A 16,716-nucleotide genomic window follows, 5' to 3' on the forward strand; every position below is an offset into this window, starting at 1 on the left:
AGGCGGAGGGTAACGGGAGAGAGCGCGCATCCGCTTCCCGCCTAGCTAGGGGTGGGGGCGGGGTTTGCCAAGGAGTGCTCCGAAGTGGGGCGGGGCCAGGTGATCGACAGGCGGCACAGGCGGTGCTAGGGCCTTTCACCCCCAGCACGTCTTCTCGCGAGCTCGCCGTCGCGGGGCCTACGACGCCTTTCGCAGCCGCTGGCTTTACCCCTCCAGGCGGCAGTGCCCGCGCTCCCCCCTCTCCGCCCAGCCAGTGCCTCCGGTTTTGTCATTTGAACCGGGAGTGGTTTCTACTTTAGAGCAGGAGCTTTGGAATTAAACCTGGCTTCTAAGCGTCTGTATATCTGTGACCTTGGGCTCTTCATGCGCCACCTCTCTGAGCCTCGTTAGTCTTCTCTGTAAAAGACGGATAGAAATTCCAACCTTCCAGAGTTGTCTCGAGAATGATTACGTAAAACATTTTGTACTGATCTCAGCACATCGCACGTGGCCAATAAATAATACCAATTTTTAAAGTAGGACACTTTGCTTCAATAGAAGCTGTGTAAGAAGTGGAGAAGGCTGGAGCTTTGGAGCGAGATTAGGCTTGACATTGAGTAAATTACTTGTCCAATGTAACCTACTTTATAACTTGTAAAATTAGAATAATTTACCCCTTCTCAATGGGATACCAAGATAACTAAATGAGGTAGTGTATGTGGAAGAGCTTGGAACAGGACCTGGAACGTGGTAGGAGCTCAATAGATTTTGGTTCCCTTTTCACTAACCCAGTTTACCTGGATCCACAAGAATTTTATCTTTTTGCTGTTTGTATTATTTAAATTATACTTTGAAAGGATAATCCATTAACTGATTTAAATGATATACTGTGAAAGTCTTCCCATCTCTCTTCTGACTGCCTGGTTTCCCTCCCTAGAGGCAGTAATCAAGTTTCTTAAAAATTCTTTTGGAGATATATTACACACACAAAATAATTAGTAGTGTACTGTGCATTTAATTCTGCCCTTAATATATTTTGACAATAGCCTGACCAGGCGGTGGTGCAGTGGATAGAGCATTGGACTGGGATGCGGAAGGACCCAGGTTCGAGACCCCGAGGTTACCAGCTCGAGCACGGGCTCATCTGGTTTGAGCAAAAGCTCACCAGCTTGGACCCAAGGTCACTCACTGGCTCCAGCAAAGGGTTACTCGCTCTCCTGAAGGCCCACGGTCAAGGCACATATGAGAAAGCAATCAATGAACAACTAAGGTGTCGCAACAAAAAACTGATGATTGATGCTTCTCATCTCTCTCCTTTCCTGTCTGTCTGTCCCTGTCTATCCCTCTCTGACTCTCTCTCTGTCTCTGTAAAATAAATAAATAAATAAATAAAATTTAAAAAAATATATATATATATTGACAATCATCAGAGTACAAAAGGAGCTTCCTCAGGACTATTTTTACGTCTCATGCCATTTTATACACAGTAATTTATTAATTTATTTAATAAGTGTCCTAGTGAAGGACATTGAGATAAGGCCAATCCTTTTGTTATGACTGCTTCAATGGGTAACTTGGTATACACATATATGTAGAATCTATTCCTGGAAATACTCAAAGGGTGTGGGCAAATGTAGTTTTGATAGCTGTTGCTCAATTCACCATCTCCTTTTCAACACTGTTATCAAACTTTATGATCTTTGTCAATCTGATAGCTGAAAAATGGTATCTTGGGTAGTGTAAATTGAAATGATCTTATTTTGAATGGAGTGAGCCTTATTTAATGTTTTAAACACATTTTATATTCTGTGTCTTCATTATCTTTTGACAATTCTTATTTTTCTGTGGGAGCATACAATATAATAGGGAAATCAGCTTTGTCAAATGAGTTGCAAATATTTTACCCCAGTTTGTTGACTTTTGATTTTGCCTAGTGTTTTTTTGCCATGCAAAAATATTGGATATTTATAGGATTGAATTTATTCATTCTTTTTTAAAAAATTTATCCATTCTTTATTTTTCTTTGATTCTGGATTTTGTGCTATAGTTTAAAAGACTTTCCTTACGCCTGACCAGGTGGTGGTGCAGTGGATAGAGCATCGGACTGGGATGCAAAGGACCCAGGTTTGAGACCCCGAGGTCACCAGCATGAGCATGAGCTCATCTGGTTTGAGAAAAGCTCACCAGCTTGGACCCAAGGTCGCTGGCTTGAGCAAGGGGTTACTCAGTCTGCTGTAGCCCCACGATCAAGATATGAGAGGGCAATCAATGAACAGCTAAGGTGTCACAATGAAAAATGAATGATTGATGCTTCTTGTCTCTCTCCATTCCTGTCTGTCCCTATCGATCCCTCTTTCTCACTCTCTCTCTCTGTCTCTGTAAAATAAATAAATAAATAAATAAATAAAATAAAAGACCTTCCTTACTCCCATATTTAGTCTGTTACTTAGGACTAATTTTTGTATTGCAACCGTTGATCCATTTGGAATTCAATAAGGCAGTGGTTCTCCAACATTTTGAAGTCGGGGCACTGTTAAAATCCTACAAATATAATTATAATTGTAGGCGCACTATATACAAATTTCTGAGAAATATGTTATAATAATTAAGCCAAATATTAAAGAAAAAAATATAAAGTCCAAGTGTGCTTTTATGGTAATTAAATGAAATAAATACAATTAAATTGATTCTGACGTTAAAAAACATTTTTATGTTACATTTTTTGAGTTATGCTTTTTAGAATTTGTAAAGAAGAGGGGTTAAAAAATAAAAGACACAAAAGTTATCTTTTTATATATATAGATATATTCTTAGTAAGATTTAGGAAATTTGGCAGGTCCCAGCACGAATGTGTTAAGTTTTTTCATTCTTGTGTTTATGAGAAACATGAGCTTGATGTGTCCTAGTGATTTCTTCAATGTTTGGGCATATATTTGAAAGGCAAACTATCATTTCCTCGTCAATATATTGAAGAATTCCTCTCTTTTTATTTTTAATTGGGTTGAGTGCAGGAAATTCCCACCATACATATCATCTTAACTTTATACCAAACAAAGGATAGAAGAAACTTGCCTCCAGTCTTTTGGGGAACATGGGGAGGGTAGTGTAAACAATCCAGCACTGGAAGTTCTATACCTAGGAATAAACATAACAAAGAATGTAAAGGACTATATAATGAAAACTATAAAGAATTGTTAAGGGGAATCGAAAAAGATACAATGAAATGGAAAAATATTCCTTGTTCTTGGATAGGAAGAATAAATATAGTCAAAATGACTATATTACCCAAAGCGATATACAAATTTAATGCAATTCCCATCAAAATTCCAATGTCTTTTTTTTTAAGAAATGGAACAAAAAATCATCAGGTTTATATGGAACTATAAAAAACCCTGAATAGCCAAAGCAATCCTAAGGAAAAAGAATGAAGCTGCGGACATTACAATACCTGACTTCAAATTATATTATAGAACCACGATAAAACAGCATGGTATTGGCAGAAAAATAGACACTCAGACCAAAGGAACACAATAGAAAGCCAAGAAATAAAACTACATATATATGGTCAAATAGTTTTTGATAAAGGGGCCAACAACATACAATGGAGAAAAGAAAGTGTCTTCAACAAATGGTGCTGGGAAAACTGGAAAGCCACATGCAAAAGAATGAAACTCAACTATAGTTTGTCCTCCTGTACTAAAATTAATTCAAAATGGATCAAAGACCTAAATATAAGACCTGAAACAATAAGTTACATAGAAGAAAACATAGGTACTAAACCTATGGACCTTGGTTATAAAGAGCACTTTATGAATTTGACTCCAAAGGCAAGGGAAGTGAAGGCAAAGCTAAATGAATGGGACCACATCAGACTAAGAAGCTTTTACACAGCAAAATAAACTGACAACAAAACAGACAGCCAACTAAATAGGGAGATGATTTTTTCAAACAACAGCACAGATAAGGGCCTAATATCCAAAATATACAAAGAACTCATAAAACTCAACAACAAACAATCCATAAAAAAATGGGAAGAGGACATGAACTGACACTTCTCCCAGGAAGAAATACAAATGGCCAACAGATATATGAAAAGATGCTCATCTTCATTAGCTATTAGAGAAATGCAAATCAAAACTACAATGAGATACCGCCTCACACCTGTTAGATTAGCTATCATCAACAAGACAGGTAATAACAAGTGTTGGAGAGGCTGTGGAGAAAAAGGAACCCTCATCCACTATTGGTGGGAATGTCAAGTAATACAACCATTATGGAAGAAAGTATGGCGGTTCCTTAAAAAATTAAAAATAGAACTACCATATGACCCAGCAATTCCTCTACTGGGTATATACCCCCAAAACTCAAAAACACTGGTACGTAAAGACACATGCAGCCCCATGTTCATTGCAGCATTGTTCACAGTGGCCAAGACATGGAAACAACCAAAAAGCCCTTTAATAGATGATTGGATAAAGAATAATAGATGATATGGTACATATATACTATGGAATACTACTCAGCCATAGGAAATGATGACATTGGATCATTTACAACAACATGGATGGACCTTGATAACATTATACTGAGTGAAATAAGTAAATCAGAAAAAACTAAGAACTATATGATTCCATACATAGGTGGGACATAAAAATTAGACTCAGGGACATGGACAAGAGTGTGGTGGTTATGGGGGGGGAAGGAGAGAGAAGGGGTGGGGGGAGAGGAGGGGCACAAAGAAAATCAGATAGAAGGTGACAGAAGACAATTTGACTTTGGGTGATGGGTATGCAACATAATCAAATGTCAAAATACCTGGAGATGTTTTCTCTGAACCTATGTATCCTGATTGATCTGTGTCACCCCATTAAAATTAATAATAATAAAAAAAAAAAAAAAAAAAATCCAGCACCACAGCTTAACAGCCTTTTGCAACCTAATCAGGCAAGTGAGGTGGGGGTTGGGCAGACTGTCAGCTTACAGCCAATTCCCACACCTCTGTCCCCCCAAAATCTAAACTCCAAAAACCCTGTTGGTTTTTTGGTCCCCAACAGGCACATATTTCTCTGGAATACCATAGGGCGCACCTGGAAATCTTCTAGAGTGCACCAGTGCGCCCTGGTGCACACTTTGAGAACCACTGCAGTAAGGTGTGAGGATCATAACATTCTTAAGAACTAGCACAAACCTTGATCGTCATATAATCTGCTCAGCCTATTGTACAGATGGGAAAGAGTCCCACGGAGGGAAATTGCCTGTCTCTAAAATCTGTCCCTCCTCTGGAGTTTCTTAACTCAGGAAGTGGCACCTCCAACCAGCAAAGTGCCAAAGTTCAACCTCGATCCACACCATTCAGTCTGTCTTTTTGATTTTTGCTTCTAAATACTCACAAATCTATTCACGGCTCTCCATTCCCACTTACTAAGCTAGTTCAGGCCCCATCATACTGTTCACATATCAGGGCTTTTAAGCATGATACTCCCTGTCTGGAATATGGCTGGCTCCGTATTCAGGCCTCAGACCTTCCTTGCCCACCTTATCCCACGTACCTCCCCCCCATGATTTCATTCTATTTTTATATCACAGCACTTACCACATTTATTCACTTGTTCACTATCTTTCTCCTTCACCAGAATATAAGTTCCCTGGTATCAGGGACCATGGCTTATGTTTTTTGGTCTCCTGTTTATCCCTAGCACCTACAACAAAACTTTTTAAATAATGGCTGTTCAAAAATATTTACTGAATGAATAAATGAATGATCTGGGCTACACTACTTCAATGGCCCCGAGTCTCCCTATATTTTTTTCATGCCTCTGCATGAGACATAGACTCAGGGAAATATGAACTCTTCTGATTGACATGTTAATTACTGAACAGTATCAAGGAGTCCTGAGAAAAGAGGGAACTCAAGGCCAACTGTGAAATCAAAATAATTGGGACTGACTGATATGGTGACCAGACAGCGTCAGGGAACCTGGTATCTGGTGGCAGCTCTGCTGCCTGCTATGACCTTAAACAACTCACTTCAACTCTCTGAGCATCTTCCTCTTTTGTAAAGAGGTGATATAGCCTGACCTGTGGTGGCGCAGTGGATAAAGCATCGACCTGGAAATGCTGAGGTCGCGTGTTTGAAACCCTGGGCTTGCCTGGTCAAGGCACATATGGGAGTTGATGCTTCCACCTCCTCCCCCCTATCTCTCTCCTCTCTCTCTGTCTCTCTCTCTCACTCTCTCTCCCCCTCTCTCTCCTCTCTAAAATGAATAAATAAAATAAAAATTAAAAAAAAAAAAAAAGAGGTGATACTAAAATCTCGGTGATACAGGGAAGCTGTAAAAGTCAAATGAAGATGCATGTCAAAGTGCTTGTACTCTGACATAGGGACATAGGGAAAACTTCCTGCCCTTTCAGAGGGTGCCACTTACCTTCCCAGGAGTTTCCTGCCTTCAGATGAAGGCAGATGCTGTACTAGGATGGAGCTTCTCTTTTCTACTATCTTCAGCTGCTCTGGCTGGGCCCAGTGTCCTACCCAGGGCATGGCACCTGCCAATAAGCATGTGGCTGGTGGGTACTGCTGAGAGCTTATAGGCACAAGGACAGGGACATCTGGCACACACAGGTTGATGCAAGAACCTTCTGGACCTCAGTCTTTCCCTGAGGAAAGCAGGCTTAATTATCTCATTTCCAAGACACAAGACGGTCACCAATGTAACAGCAGTGGGTGAAGAGTATCACAGGATAGATGGTCTCAGAAAACACCAGGAAGAGCCAGAGTCACGAAGCCTCAGGGCTTCAGGTGTGCCCAACCTTTGGTTTAGGACAGCAGTTCTCAACCTGTGGGTGGCGACCCCAGCGGGGGTCGAACGACCAAAACACGGGTCGCCTAAAGCCATCGGAAAATACATATTTATTATACAATACATTTTAAATACATATTTATTATACATTTTAAAATACATATTTATTATAGAATACATTTTTAAATAAAATCTGTATTTCCGATGGCTTTAGGCGACCCCTGTGTTTTGGTCATTCGACCCCCGCCGGGGTCGTGATCCACAGGTTGAGAACCTTTGGTTTAGGAGGTTGTGCCAGTTTGTCTTCTTTCAGTCTTCTGGAATCAAAGCTTCCTCCTTTAGCCATTAAAAATGATATTGTTTACTTAGTAGGCCACAAGAAGTATCCCAACCCCACAGAGAGATTATTCAGCCTGAAAATAAAAGAAACAATTTCCTGTACTTGCAAAGTATGGGTGAAACGATCCATTTAACGTCAGATTCTCTTTTGACATTGTTTTGTCTGTCTCCTTTCCTCTGCTGGCCTCTTAAATGTTGGCAACCCCTGTGTTGTTCTTCAAAATGTAGGGAGATTTTATTTACCTAAAATTCAGAAGTATGGGAATTTCTGATTTTATAATTCTTTAGTGCTTCCCTTCTCCAAATTCTCCTCCAACCTGCTGCCAGATGGACTTTTCCAAAGCACAGTTTGATCTTCTGGCTCAGAAATCTTTTCTTGGTGCCAATAGGATAAAGTTCACATTCCTTAGCTGGGAGTCACTAACTGCCACCGCTCACTTTTTCAGCTTTAGATTGATTGACTTGATTTCAATATAATTGAGTCATAGAATATATATATCAGTTATAATTAGGTTCAGAGAAAGCCCAAATACTAGGGGGTTAAATAATATAGAAGCTTATTTCTTAAGTAAAATTTATTTCTCAAGTCCTGAGGTGGGCAGAGAGCTTCTGGGTGTAACGGACCCAGGCTCCTGTGATCTCGTTGCTGTCCATCTTGACACGGTCAAAGATAGCTGTGCAAATGCCAGCAATCATGTCTATATCCCAGCTAGGAGTAAGGTGGGAAGGGAAGAAAATGTTCAGGACAGATGCCAGCTATATCTTAAAGAGGTTCCTAATAAACTGATACCTACCACCTCTGCTTACATCATAAGGGACAGGCCTTGTTTGCTGCAAGGAAGGCAGGGAAGCAGTGTTTATTCTAGCCTACTGTGTGCCTACCTGAAAGTTGTCAGTTTTAATTCTCAGGAATGGATACTGGGGAAAATCATAAGATTCAAACATAAATGTCCCACCTCTATAATTTTGCTTATTCTGGTCCCTTAGTTTGTAATGTTTGTCTCTCTTTCCTGAGAAGACAGTAATTATCCATTAAAACCCATCCAGTCTCCCAAAGGTACTCTTCTTAGGACATTTGCATGGCTTTCCACGAGTTCTCTAACCAGTTATGAACCTTACTCCTTCCTGTCTGCCTCCAAGTCCATACCAAAGGCCTGCTCCTTCTTCATGGCTGCAGGCTCATCACTCCATCCAAGCCCAATAGAGCCTTATCTTAACTTCATTCCTATAGCCTTTGGGAAGCTTTTTCACTTGCCCACATAGGCCATCTATACAAATTGTTCATTCCCTTAACCTCGAGGATGGAGGACAGGGGGATGGGAGGAACTTGGGTGAGCTGGAGCTGATCCTAAACCCAGGTGTATAAGGTGGTAAATCTTATCCACAGGGCACCTGCAGACCTTCCCCAGCCCCAGGCTGAAGCTGAGTGCTTTCTGCAGAGGACAGACAAGATGTTCCCAAAGGCACAGGGTCATGCTGGGCGCCCATGTACTTGCTGGGATGAAACTAAATCTGAGTGTACTCTGGCCTTCTGAGCTAATTTTTCCACATCACTCCTTAAAACATCTGAGTGCCTACCTGGTTTTGAGGATAAGTCCTGACTATGTGACTTTCTGCTTTGACCCTTGCCTACTGTTCCCACCTGTCCTCACATTCCCCCCACATCTTGGCAGTGGCTATACTTGCTTGTTGTCTATTGGCCAGGTGCCAGGCTCTCATGGGCCTTCAACTAAACATGCTGTTGACTTTGCTTGGTAAACCTTTGCCTGCTAGGCCTTCAAAATTTGCTGTGACCACACTTCCTCCAGGAAGCCTTCCTTGAACCTTTAGGCAGAGTTGCTATGTCCCCACTGCCATCTGAACAACTCTGTATCTGTCATCAGCATACTGTAAAGGTCTGTCCCCTGTGCTAGGCTAAGGGCCAGCCCCACATCTCTCACAGGCATCTGGGGTCTCAGGCTGACACTAGGCACTCAGTAAGTACTCCCTGAATGAAGCTCTTGAGCTAAGGGACAGAGGGCCAGGTGTCAAAGGAAACATCCTAAAGTCTAGTTCTTTACTTTGGGTGAGTGGATCAAGAAGCAAACACCAAAGTCATATAACGTCAGTCTTTTCTTGGAATTAAACTGCTCAGTTTTCAGGGTCCGTTTTCAAGTTTCCCCTCAGGAAGGCACCCTGATCCCGGGCCTTGGACAAGACCTTATGCTCTCAGCACCTTACATGTGTCTTTAGCACACTGATCACTACGGTAGGTATTGTGGTATTACTGGTTTAATGCAGGGTCTTGCAACAGTGCCAATATGGCATTTTAGGCTGGATAATTCTTCGCTGAGGGAGGCTGTTTTGTGCACTGTAGGGATGTTTTAGCAGCATCACCAACCTCTATTCACTAGATACAGGTAGCAACCCTAAATTATGACAGCGTCTCCAGACAATTACCAAATATCCCAAGGGGTAAAATGACCTCAGGTTGAGAACCACTGGTGTGACATCTATCTCCCCAGTTAGAATGGATGTTCCATGAGGGTGGGCCAGCTGCCTCAGACCACAGTTCCTCGGTTACTCAGCCTGGCACTCACCTGTGAGCTGATCTTCGCCTGCCCTGGATTGAGCCGTGCACTACCTGAGAATGAGTGAAGCTTCCTTTTTAGAAGATTCTCCTCTGTGGGCTTGGATGGTTTAAAGGCAGAGATTGGCCTGACCTGTGGTGGCGCAGTGGATAAAACTTCAGCCTGGAAATGCTGAGGTTGCTGGTTCAAAACCCTGGGCTTGCCTGGTCAAGGCACATGTGAAAGTTCATGCTTCCTGCTCCTCCCCCTTCTCTCTCTTCACTTTCTCTCCTTTCTAAAATGAATAAATAAAATTAAAAAAAAAAAATAAAGGCAGAGATTGTGTCTTATTGGCTTTTTTTTTTGTATTTTTTTTGAAGCTGGAAACGGGGAGAGACAGTCAGACAGACTCCCGCATGCACCTGACTGGGATCCACCCAGCACGCCCACCAGGGGTGACGCTCTGCCCACCAGGGGGTGATGCTCTGCCCCTCCGGGGCGTTGCCCTGTTGCGACCAGAGCCACTCTAGTGCCTGGGGCAGAGGCCAAGGAGCCATCCCCAGCGCCCGGGCCATCTTTGCTCCAATGGAGCCTCAGCGCGGGAGGGGAAGAGAGAGACAGAGAGGAAGGAGGGGGGGGGGTTGAAGAAGCAAATGGGCGCTTCTCCTGTGTGCCCTGGCCGGGAATCGAACCTGGGACTTCTGCACGCCAGGCCGACGCTCTACCACTGAGCCAACTGTCCAGGGCTCTTATTGGCTTTTGTACCTGCCAGGCTCATCCTATCTTTGCTCTCAGGAAATGATCGCTGGGGGACAAATGGAGGATAGGCAGGGGGCAGATTCTAAGTCCTCAGAGGCAGAGGCGGCAGGTGCACAGGGATGACTTCTATTGTTTGTGATTGTTTTCAGGAAGTTCAGACTTTATTAGATACCCTGAGGCTGGCCCTGGCGAGAGCCTTGGCTGACTTCACAGCTGTCCTGGTGGGAAGTGACAGGAGAGGGGCAGCCTGAGGAAGGGGGAGGCCCAGACCAAAACCTAAGGGGCCCAAACCAGTGCTGTTGAGCCACCTCCCACCCCACTGTGCCCTGCTCCTCTGGGATTATCCCATGGTGAGAATCTGTTTTGAAGACGTGAAGGGCTGCATCGAAGCTTCTAAGGCACGCTGGAAGTCCTGCAGTGGGACCTCGGAACAGGCAGGAGCCACGAGCCGGCCTCGGCGGATGAAGTCACACAGAGTGAGGATCAGCTCCTTGAACTGGTCTGCGGGAGGTTGGAGGCGGTCAGATGGGGAGCGGGGGCAGACAGCAGCAGCAGGACTTGGTGACAAGGCACCAAGTGTCAACCCTGCTGGTAGCAGCTGGTGCTGAGCTCCAGGAGAGCCTCAAGAGCCCAGGGCCTGGCCACAGAGAGGATGGCTGTGGAGGCTGCCTGGTCCCCACCTGTTTTCAGGACAGTGAGATCCAATCCAGGGTGGGGCCACAGAAGCATGGGGAGTGGCCGCAGGGACTGATGGGCAAGCAGAGTGGTGGCTCAGACCCACAGAACCTGACCGGGTGTAACCTGGCGTCTGAATGGGGGAGGGGCAGGATTAACTTGGAGGCAGGGAACCCAGAAGAGGCACTGAGGGAGGTGGGTGTGCTTGGCATACCAACTGATGTGGAACAGAAGAGCTTTGCTCAGGAAAAGGAGCTCTCCCTGACAGCCAAGGACTCCCTTAGAATCCCCTGAGTCGAGGCCACCAACATCACCTCCCACTAAGGACCCAATGGTGCAGGAAGATAAGTGAAGGGCTTGGCCGAGAAGTACTTTTTCATAGACACCAGTTCATTCAACATTCCCATCTAATCATATCCCCTGCCCAACACTTCAATGGCTCCCTGACTACCTTTAAGATAGAGTCTGAACTCCTTAAAGGGATTCATAAGATCTTTTTTTTTTTTTTTTTACAGAGGCAGAGATAGACAGGGACAGACAGACAGGAATGGAGAGAGATGAGAAGCATCAATCATCAGTTTCTCGTTGTGCGTTGCGACTTCTTAGTTGTTCATTGATTGCTTTCTCACATGTGCTTTGACTGCAGGCCTTCAGCAGATCGAGTAACCCCCTGCTGGAGCCAGCGACCTTGGGTCCAAGCTGGTGAGCTCTTTGCTCAAGCCAGATGAACCTGCGCTCAAGCTGGTGACCTCGGGGTCTCGAACCTGGGTCCTTCCGCATCCCAGTCCGACGCTCTATCCACTGCGCCACCACCTGGTCAGGCCATAAGATCTTTTATAATGTGGTTACAACCAATCAGTCCAGCTTCCCACTTTCTCTGATGGGCTTTTTTTTTTTTTTTGTATTTTTCTGAAGTTGGAAACGGGGAGGCAGTCAGATAGACTCCCGCATGCGCCCGACTGGGATCCACCCGGCATGCCCACCAGGGGGTGATGCTCTGCCCATCTGGGGCATTGTTCTGTTGTGACCAGAGCCATTCTAGCGTCTGAGGCAGAGGCCACAGAGCCATCCTCAGTGCCCGGGCCAACTTTGCTCCAATGGAGCCTTGGCTGTGGGAGGGGAAGAGAGAGACAGAGAGGAAGGAGAGGGGGAGGGGTGGAGAAGCAGATGGGCGCTTCTCCTGTGGCCTGGCCGGAAATCGAACCCAGGACTCCTGCACACCAGGCTGACGCTCTACCACTGAGCCATCCGACCAGGGCTCTGATGGGCTTTTTGCACATGCTAACTTTTCTACCGAAACACCATAGTCACACCACCGTTTTCCTCTCCTCCACTTGGATAACCCCTCGTCATCCTTCAGTCCCAGCCTGGGAGCCGCTCTCTAGGGAGCCGGACCACCAGGAAAGGAAGAATAGTGCGCTGGCTCTGGTTCTGGAGTCAGGGAGACCAGCTAGTCACATCCTGCCTGCACCACTCCCTCGGAGGAGTGACTTTGGGCAAGCTCCTTAACCACTCTGAACTTCAGTTTCCTCTTCTGTCAAACAGGGCTAACAAGAGTTTGCTTGTTTGTTTATGAATTCATTTATTTAGGTTTTGAGAGTATGCTTATTGAAGCTGGGGACAGTGAAACAAGGAAGGGCTTAGGACAGGGAAGCACAGGAGAGAGCCTGGGCAGGGCTGCTCTGGCTCTCTAGAAATGTTATGGGGGCCTGACCTGTGGTGGCGCAGTGGGTAGAGTATTCAACCTGTATGCTGATGTCACCAGTTTGAAACCTTGAGCTTGCCTGGTCAAGGCACATACGGGAAGCAACTACTATGAGTTGATGCTTCCCACTTCTCCCCCTTCTCTCTCTCTCTAAAAATCAATAAATAAAATATTAAAAAAAAATGTTGTGGGAAAGAAGTGAGCCATGGCAGGGCTGCTGTCAGCTCACTGGAGAGTCAGAGAAAAGGGGCCTTGGAGACAGGCCCAGGGGGTTAGCCCAGGACGAGCTGCCGCTGCCCACTGCTCCCCTGGTTGCAAGTCTTGCGGGGACCTTTCGAGTTTAGCTGATGCACACCTGAGAGGGAAGAAAGGCGTGGGTGTGCTCCCGGGAGGGAGAGTGCCCTAACCACAGTTTAAACCATTAGGACATTTAACTTGAGGCAGAGGCTAAGTAACGTGTCCAGATCTCAGGGCCAGGCTAGGCAGACCCTCTCGCCAGAAACGGCAGGACGCAGGCGGGCCGGCTAAGAGTGTGTCTTCTTTGCTTGGTGTCTGCCATGGCAGTCTCCCCACTGCCAGCTCCTCAAGGGCGGCGGGCAGTTGTGCGCCTTGTTCAATGTTATGCCCTCAAGAACTAGCCCGCTTTAGTCCAATAACTATTAATATTTGCTAACTGGAGGTGTAGTCAGAGGCTGTTTTCCTTTATCCTATTGTAGGGCTGGTTCCAATCACCTATCCGGGCTCAGAGTGGCTGGTCATTTCTGTAGCAGGCACTGCCTTCTTGTGTGACCCCTGGCAATGGCACCATCATGCACTCACCTGGATCATGGGCCTTCTTCCACTGGGACATCCAAAATCCCCGAAGTTTGAGATCCTTAAAAATGAGCTGGCTCTGTGGACACAGAAGGACATACTGGGGCTCTGAGGGCAAGAACGTCAGACACCACTTACGGTATATATTCTTCCCCCAGGGACAGGGCAGCTGAGTTTAGACAACTGTGATGTCCAGGCACATCTCCAGGCCTGCCTCCCCCACCAGCTTACCACCGAAGCTGTGACAGGCTGCTTGGCCATCCCCCCATAGGTCACCATGGTTCCTCCAGGCCTGAAGAGTCAGAGAGAACAGAATGACTACCAGCAGATTCGAACCCCTTCTGGAATCTGTCACAGTGCTTCTATTCCAACACTAAAGCCTAAACTTTTCTTTTAGATTCCTAGGACCTACCTTAGACCTAATAAACCAGGAGGTAAGAGTCTATATTAAAAACAACAATCCCTGCCTGATCAGTGGTGGAGCACTGGATAGAGCATTGACCTGTAACGCTGAGGTCCCAAGTTCGCACCCCCAAGGTCTCTGGCTTGAGCGTGGGTTCACCAACTTGAACATGGGGTCATTGATATGATCCCAAGGTTGCCAGCTTGAGCCCAAAGGTCACTGGCTTAAGCAAGGGGTCACTGGCTTGGCTTGCGCCTCCCATCAAGGCACATATGAGAAGCAATCAATGAACAACGAAAATGAAGCAACTACAGATTGATACTTCTCACTCTCTCTCCCTGCCTGTCTCTCTCTCTAAAATTAAAAAAAAAAAAAAGACTCAAAAACAAACGAAACAACAATCTCCCCGTGTAGGCAGGCTCTACTGAGAAAGGCTCAGGACCTGTCTGGCTCTACTGCACTTGCAGGTGTGCGACTTGTAGGTGGGCATGGTATGGACATTGGTCCGATCGCCTCTCTTCCTCCTGCTTTGAGTGACACGTGTCACTTTGCAGTCTGCCTTGGCGGTTGCTGAACCTCACCTGTCGCTTCCCAGACCTTGGGAGGTGAAGCCCCTCTTTGGGCCTTGTACAAATGGGGACTGGAATGGTTCCCCTGGCCTGGGGCTGTGGGAGGGGCACCTCCAGCTCTCCGCCAGAGTTCAGTGCATGGTCAACTCGGACTGCTTGTTTCCACAGCCTTTTTTTTTTTTTAAACTTTCTTCCTTTAAAAAGTTAAAAAAAATTTTTTTTAAATTCATTTTAGGAGCAGAGAGGTATTGATCTGTTTTTCCATTTACTTATGCACTCATTGGTTGATTCTTGTATGTGCCCTGAGTGGGGCTCAAACCTATAACCTTGGTATATGGGTCGATGCTCTGACCAACTGAGCTACCCGGTTAGGGCCTGTTTTCATAGCTCTTTGACTACATGACCCATCCAGCCTGTGAGTTCCAGAGGGTTCCACCAGCATCTCAGCCATCTCTATACCCCATAGCTAGTGAGTGCTAGAAAATACGTATTAACTAACGTCGTTCAGGGGATTCCTGCTTTCGCTGGGAAGTGTCTTTTCAGGCACACTCCGGCTGGAGTTTATATTAAAGGAAAAAGGAATGGCAGGACAGGCACTGTTAACATTGTCCACAGTGCTTATTCCCCTCAGTGGTGGCATCATAAGTAACTTTCAGACTTCAATTTTTCCTTAGTACTTATATATGCTTTCAAAATATTTTGTAATAAGCGTCACGTTACCTCTAAAATCAGAATCTATTTTTTTTTTAAATTTTATTTTTTTTTAAAGATTTTATTTATTTTTATTTAAGAGAGGAGAGAGAGAGAAGTGGGGAGGAGCAGCAAGCATCAACTCCCATATGTGCCTTGACCGGGCAAGCCCAGGATTTTGAACCGGCAACCTCAGCGTTCCAGGTCGACCCCTTTTCCACTGCACCACCACAGGTCAGACTAAAATCAGAACCTATTTTTAAAAGATAATGAAAAATTTAAAATCTAATAAGCGAGGACTAAGTGACTTTTCAAGATGCCCTGAGGTTATGAATCCTTAACTATTCCCCTCGAGGTCAGGCCCTTGGAGAAACCAAGCTGGAGGGGCTTCTCAGTCACCTTAATGAAGGCGGCTGAGAAAGGAAGGGCCCACAGAACTTTGGGCCCAGACAGGACTTTGGCCCCAGTTTCCTACTAGGGGTCCTGCTGACTGGGCCTTGGCTTGCAGTGGCCCCGGGACTGGACACTCCGTAGTCCTCTCAGCTAAAGGCCCGGAGAGCGCCGGCGGACCAGGCCGGCAGGGCCGGGGGACTTACGCTAGGTGCCGCAGCAGCTCGGTGGCGCTCTTCCCGCCGACACAGTTGAGAGCAAGCCTCGGCTGAGGCATGTTCTGGAAAATAAGAAGCCCGTTGTGAGGGAGCTGCCACTTTACATGTGGGTTTTTTTGTTTTTTTTTACAGAGACAGAGAGAGAGTCAGAGAGAGGGATAGATAGGGACAGACAGACAGGAATGGAGAGAGATGAGAAGTATCAATCATCAGTTTTTCATTGCGACACCTTAGTTGTTCATTGATTGCTTTCTCATATGTGCCTTAACTGTGGGCCTTCAGCAGACTGAGTAACCCCTTGCTCAAGCCAGTGACCTTGGGCTCAAGCTGGTGAGCCTCGCTCAAACTAGATGAGCCTGCGCTCAAGCTGGCAACCTTGGGGTCTCGAACCTGGGTCCTCTGCATCCCAGTCTGATACTCTAACCCTGCGCCACCACTGGGCAGGCTCTACACGTGGGGTTTGAAGCTGCTGCAAACAGCACTTCCCTGCCCAGTGCCAGAAGGAGGAAGTGAAGAAAACGAGCTACTCTGGCATTAGAACTCTCTTTCTTCCCCGCCCAGGAACGGCCTTTTCTTTACCAACCTAATCCTGTTACCTGTTGGAGAATTTCATTCAGAGCTCAACCCCTCTGGGGAAGGACAGACAGAGGGCATCTACGGTCCATAGCCAAGGACCTCCCTTCCCCAGTGCACCTCTTCTCAGCACTCTGAAGTCCGTTTATGTTACACCTGCTGCTTCAGGAATGTTCTCAAGAGGTGCGTGTTCTCACAGGAGTGCGTGTTTGGTCACTCCAGAGTTCAGTGAAAAGAAGCGGAGATGTGGTTTGGTC

At 45.7% G+C, this 16,716-nt stretch overlaps 1 protein-coding gene across 3 annotated transcripts in view; it reads right to left on the reverse strand.

Moving 5' to 3' along the window:
- Positions 1-10,562: 10,562 nt before the first annotated feature.
- The window catches only part of MECR (mitochondrial trans-2-enoyl-CoA reductase), a 33,255-nt gene continuing 27,101 nt past the window's right edge, over positions 10,563-16,716 (reverse strand). For 2 of the 3 annotated variants that reach the window (XM_066375625.1, XM_066375623.1), the window contains 4 exons: positions 15,875-15,948; positions 13,848-13,908; positions 13,623-13,695; positions 10,563-10,924 (listed from right to left, as the gene is read on the reverse strand). In XM_066375625.1, coding sequence (XP_066231722.1) covers positions 10,764-10,924; positions 13,623-13,695; positions 13,848-13,908; positions 15,875-15,948 — 369 coding nt within the window. In that variant the 3' untranslated portion in view covers positions 10,563-10,763. Of the gene's footprint in view, positions 10,925-11,819; positions 11,912-13,622; positions 13,696-13,847; positions 13,909-15,874; positions 15,949-16,716 lie in introns of those variants that run through there. The other variant, XM_066375624.1, reaches the window with a different exon arrangement.

The sequence above is a fragment of the Saccopteryx leptura genome, chromosome 3 (genome assembly GCF_036850995.1).
Source record: "Saccopteryx leptura isolate mSacLep1 chromosome 3, mSacLep1_pri_phased_curated, whole genome shotgun sequence".
In the NCBI taxonomy this organism is placed as follows: domain Eukaryota; kingdom Metazoa; phylum Chordata; class Mammalia; order Chiroptera; family Emballonuridae; genus Saccopteryx; species Saccopteryx leptura.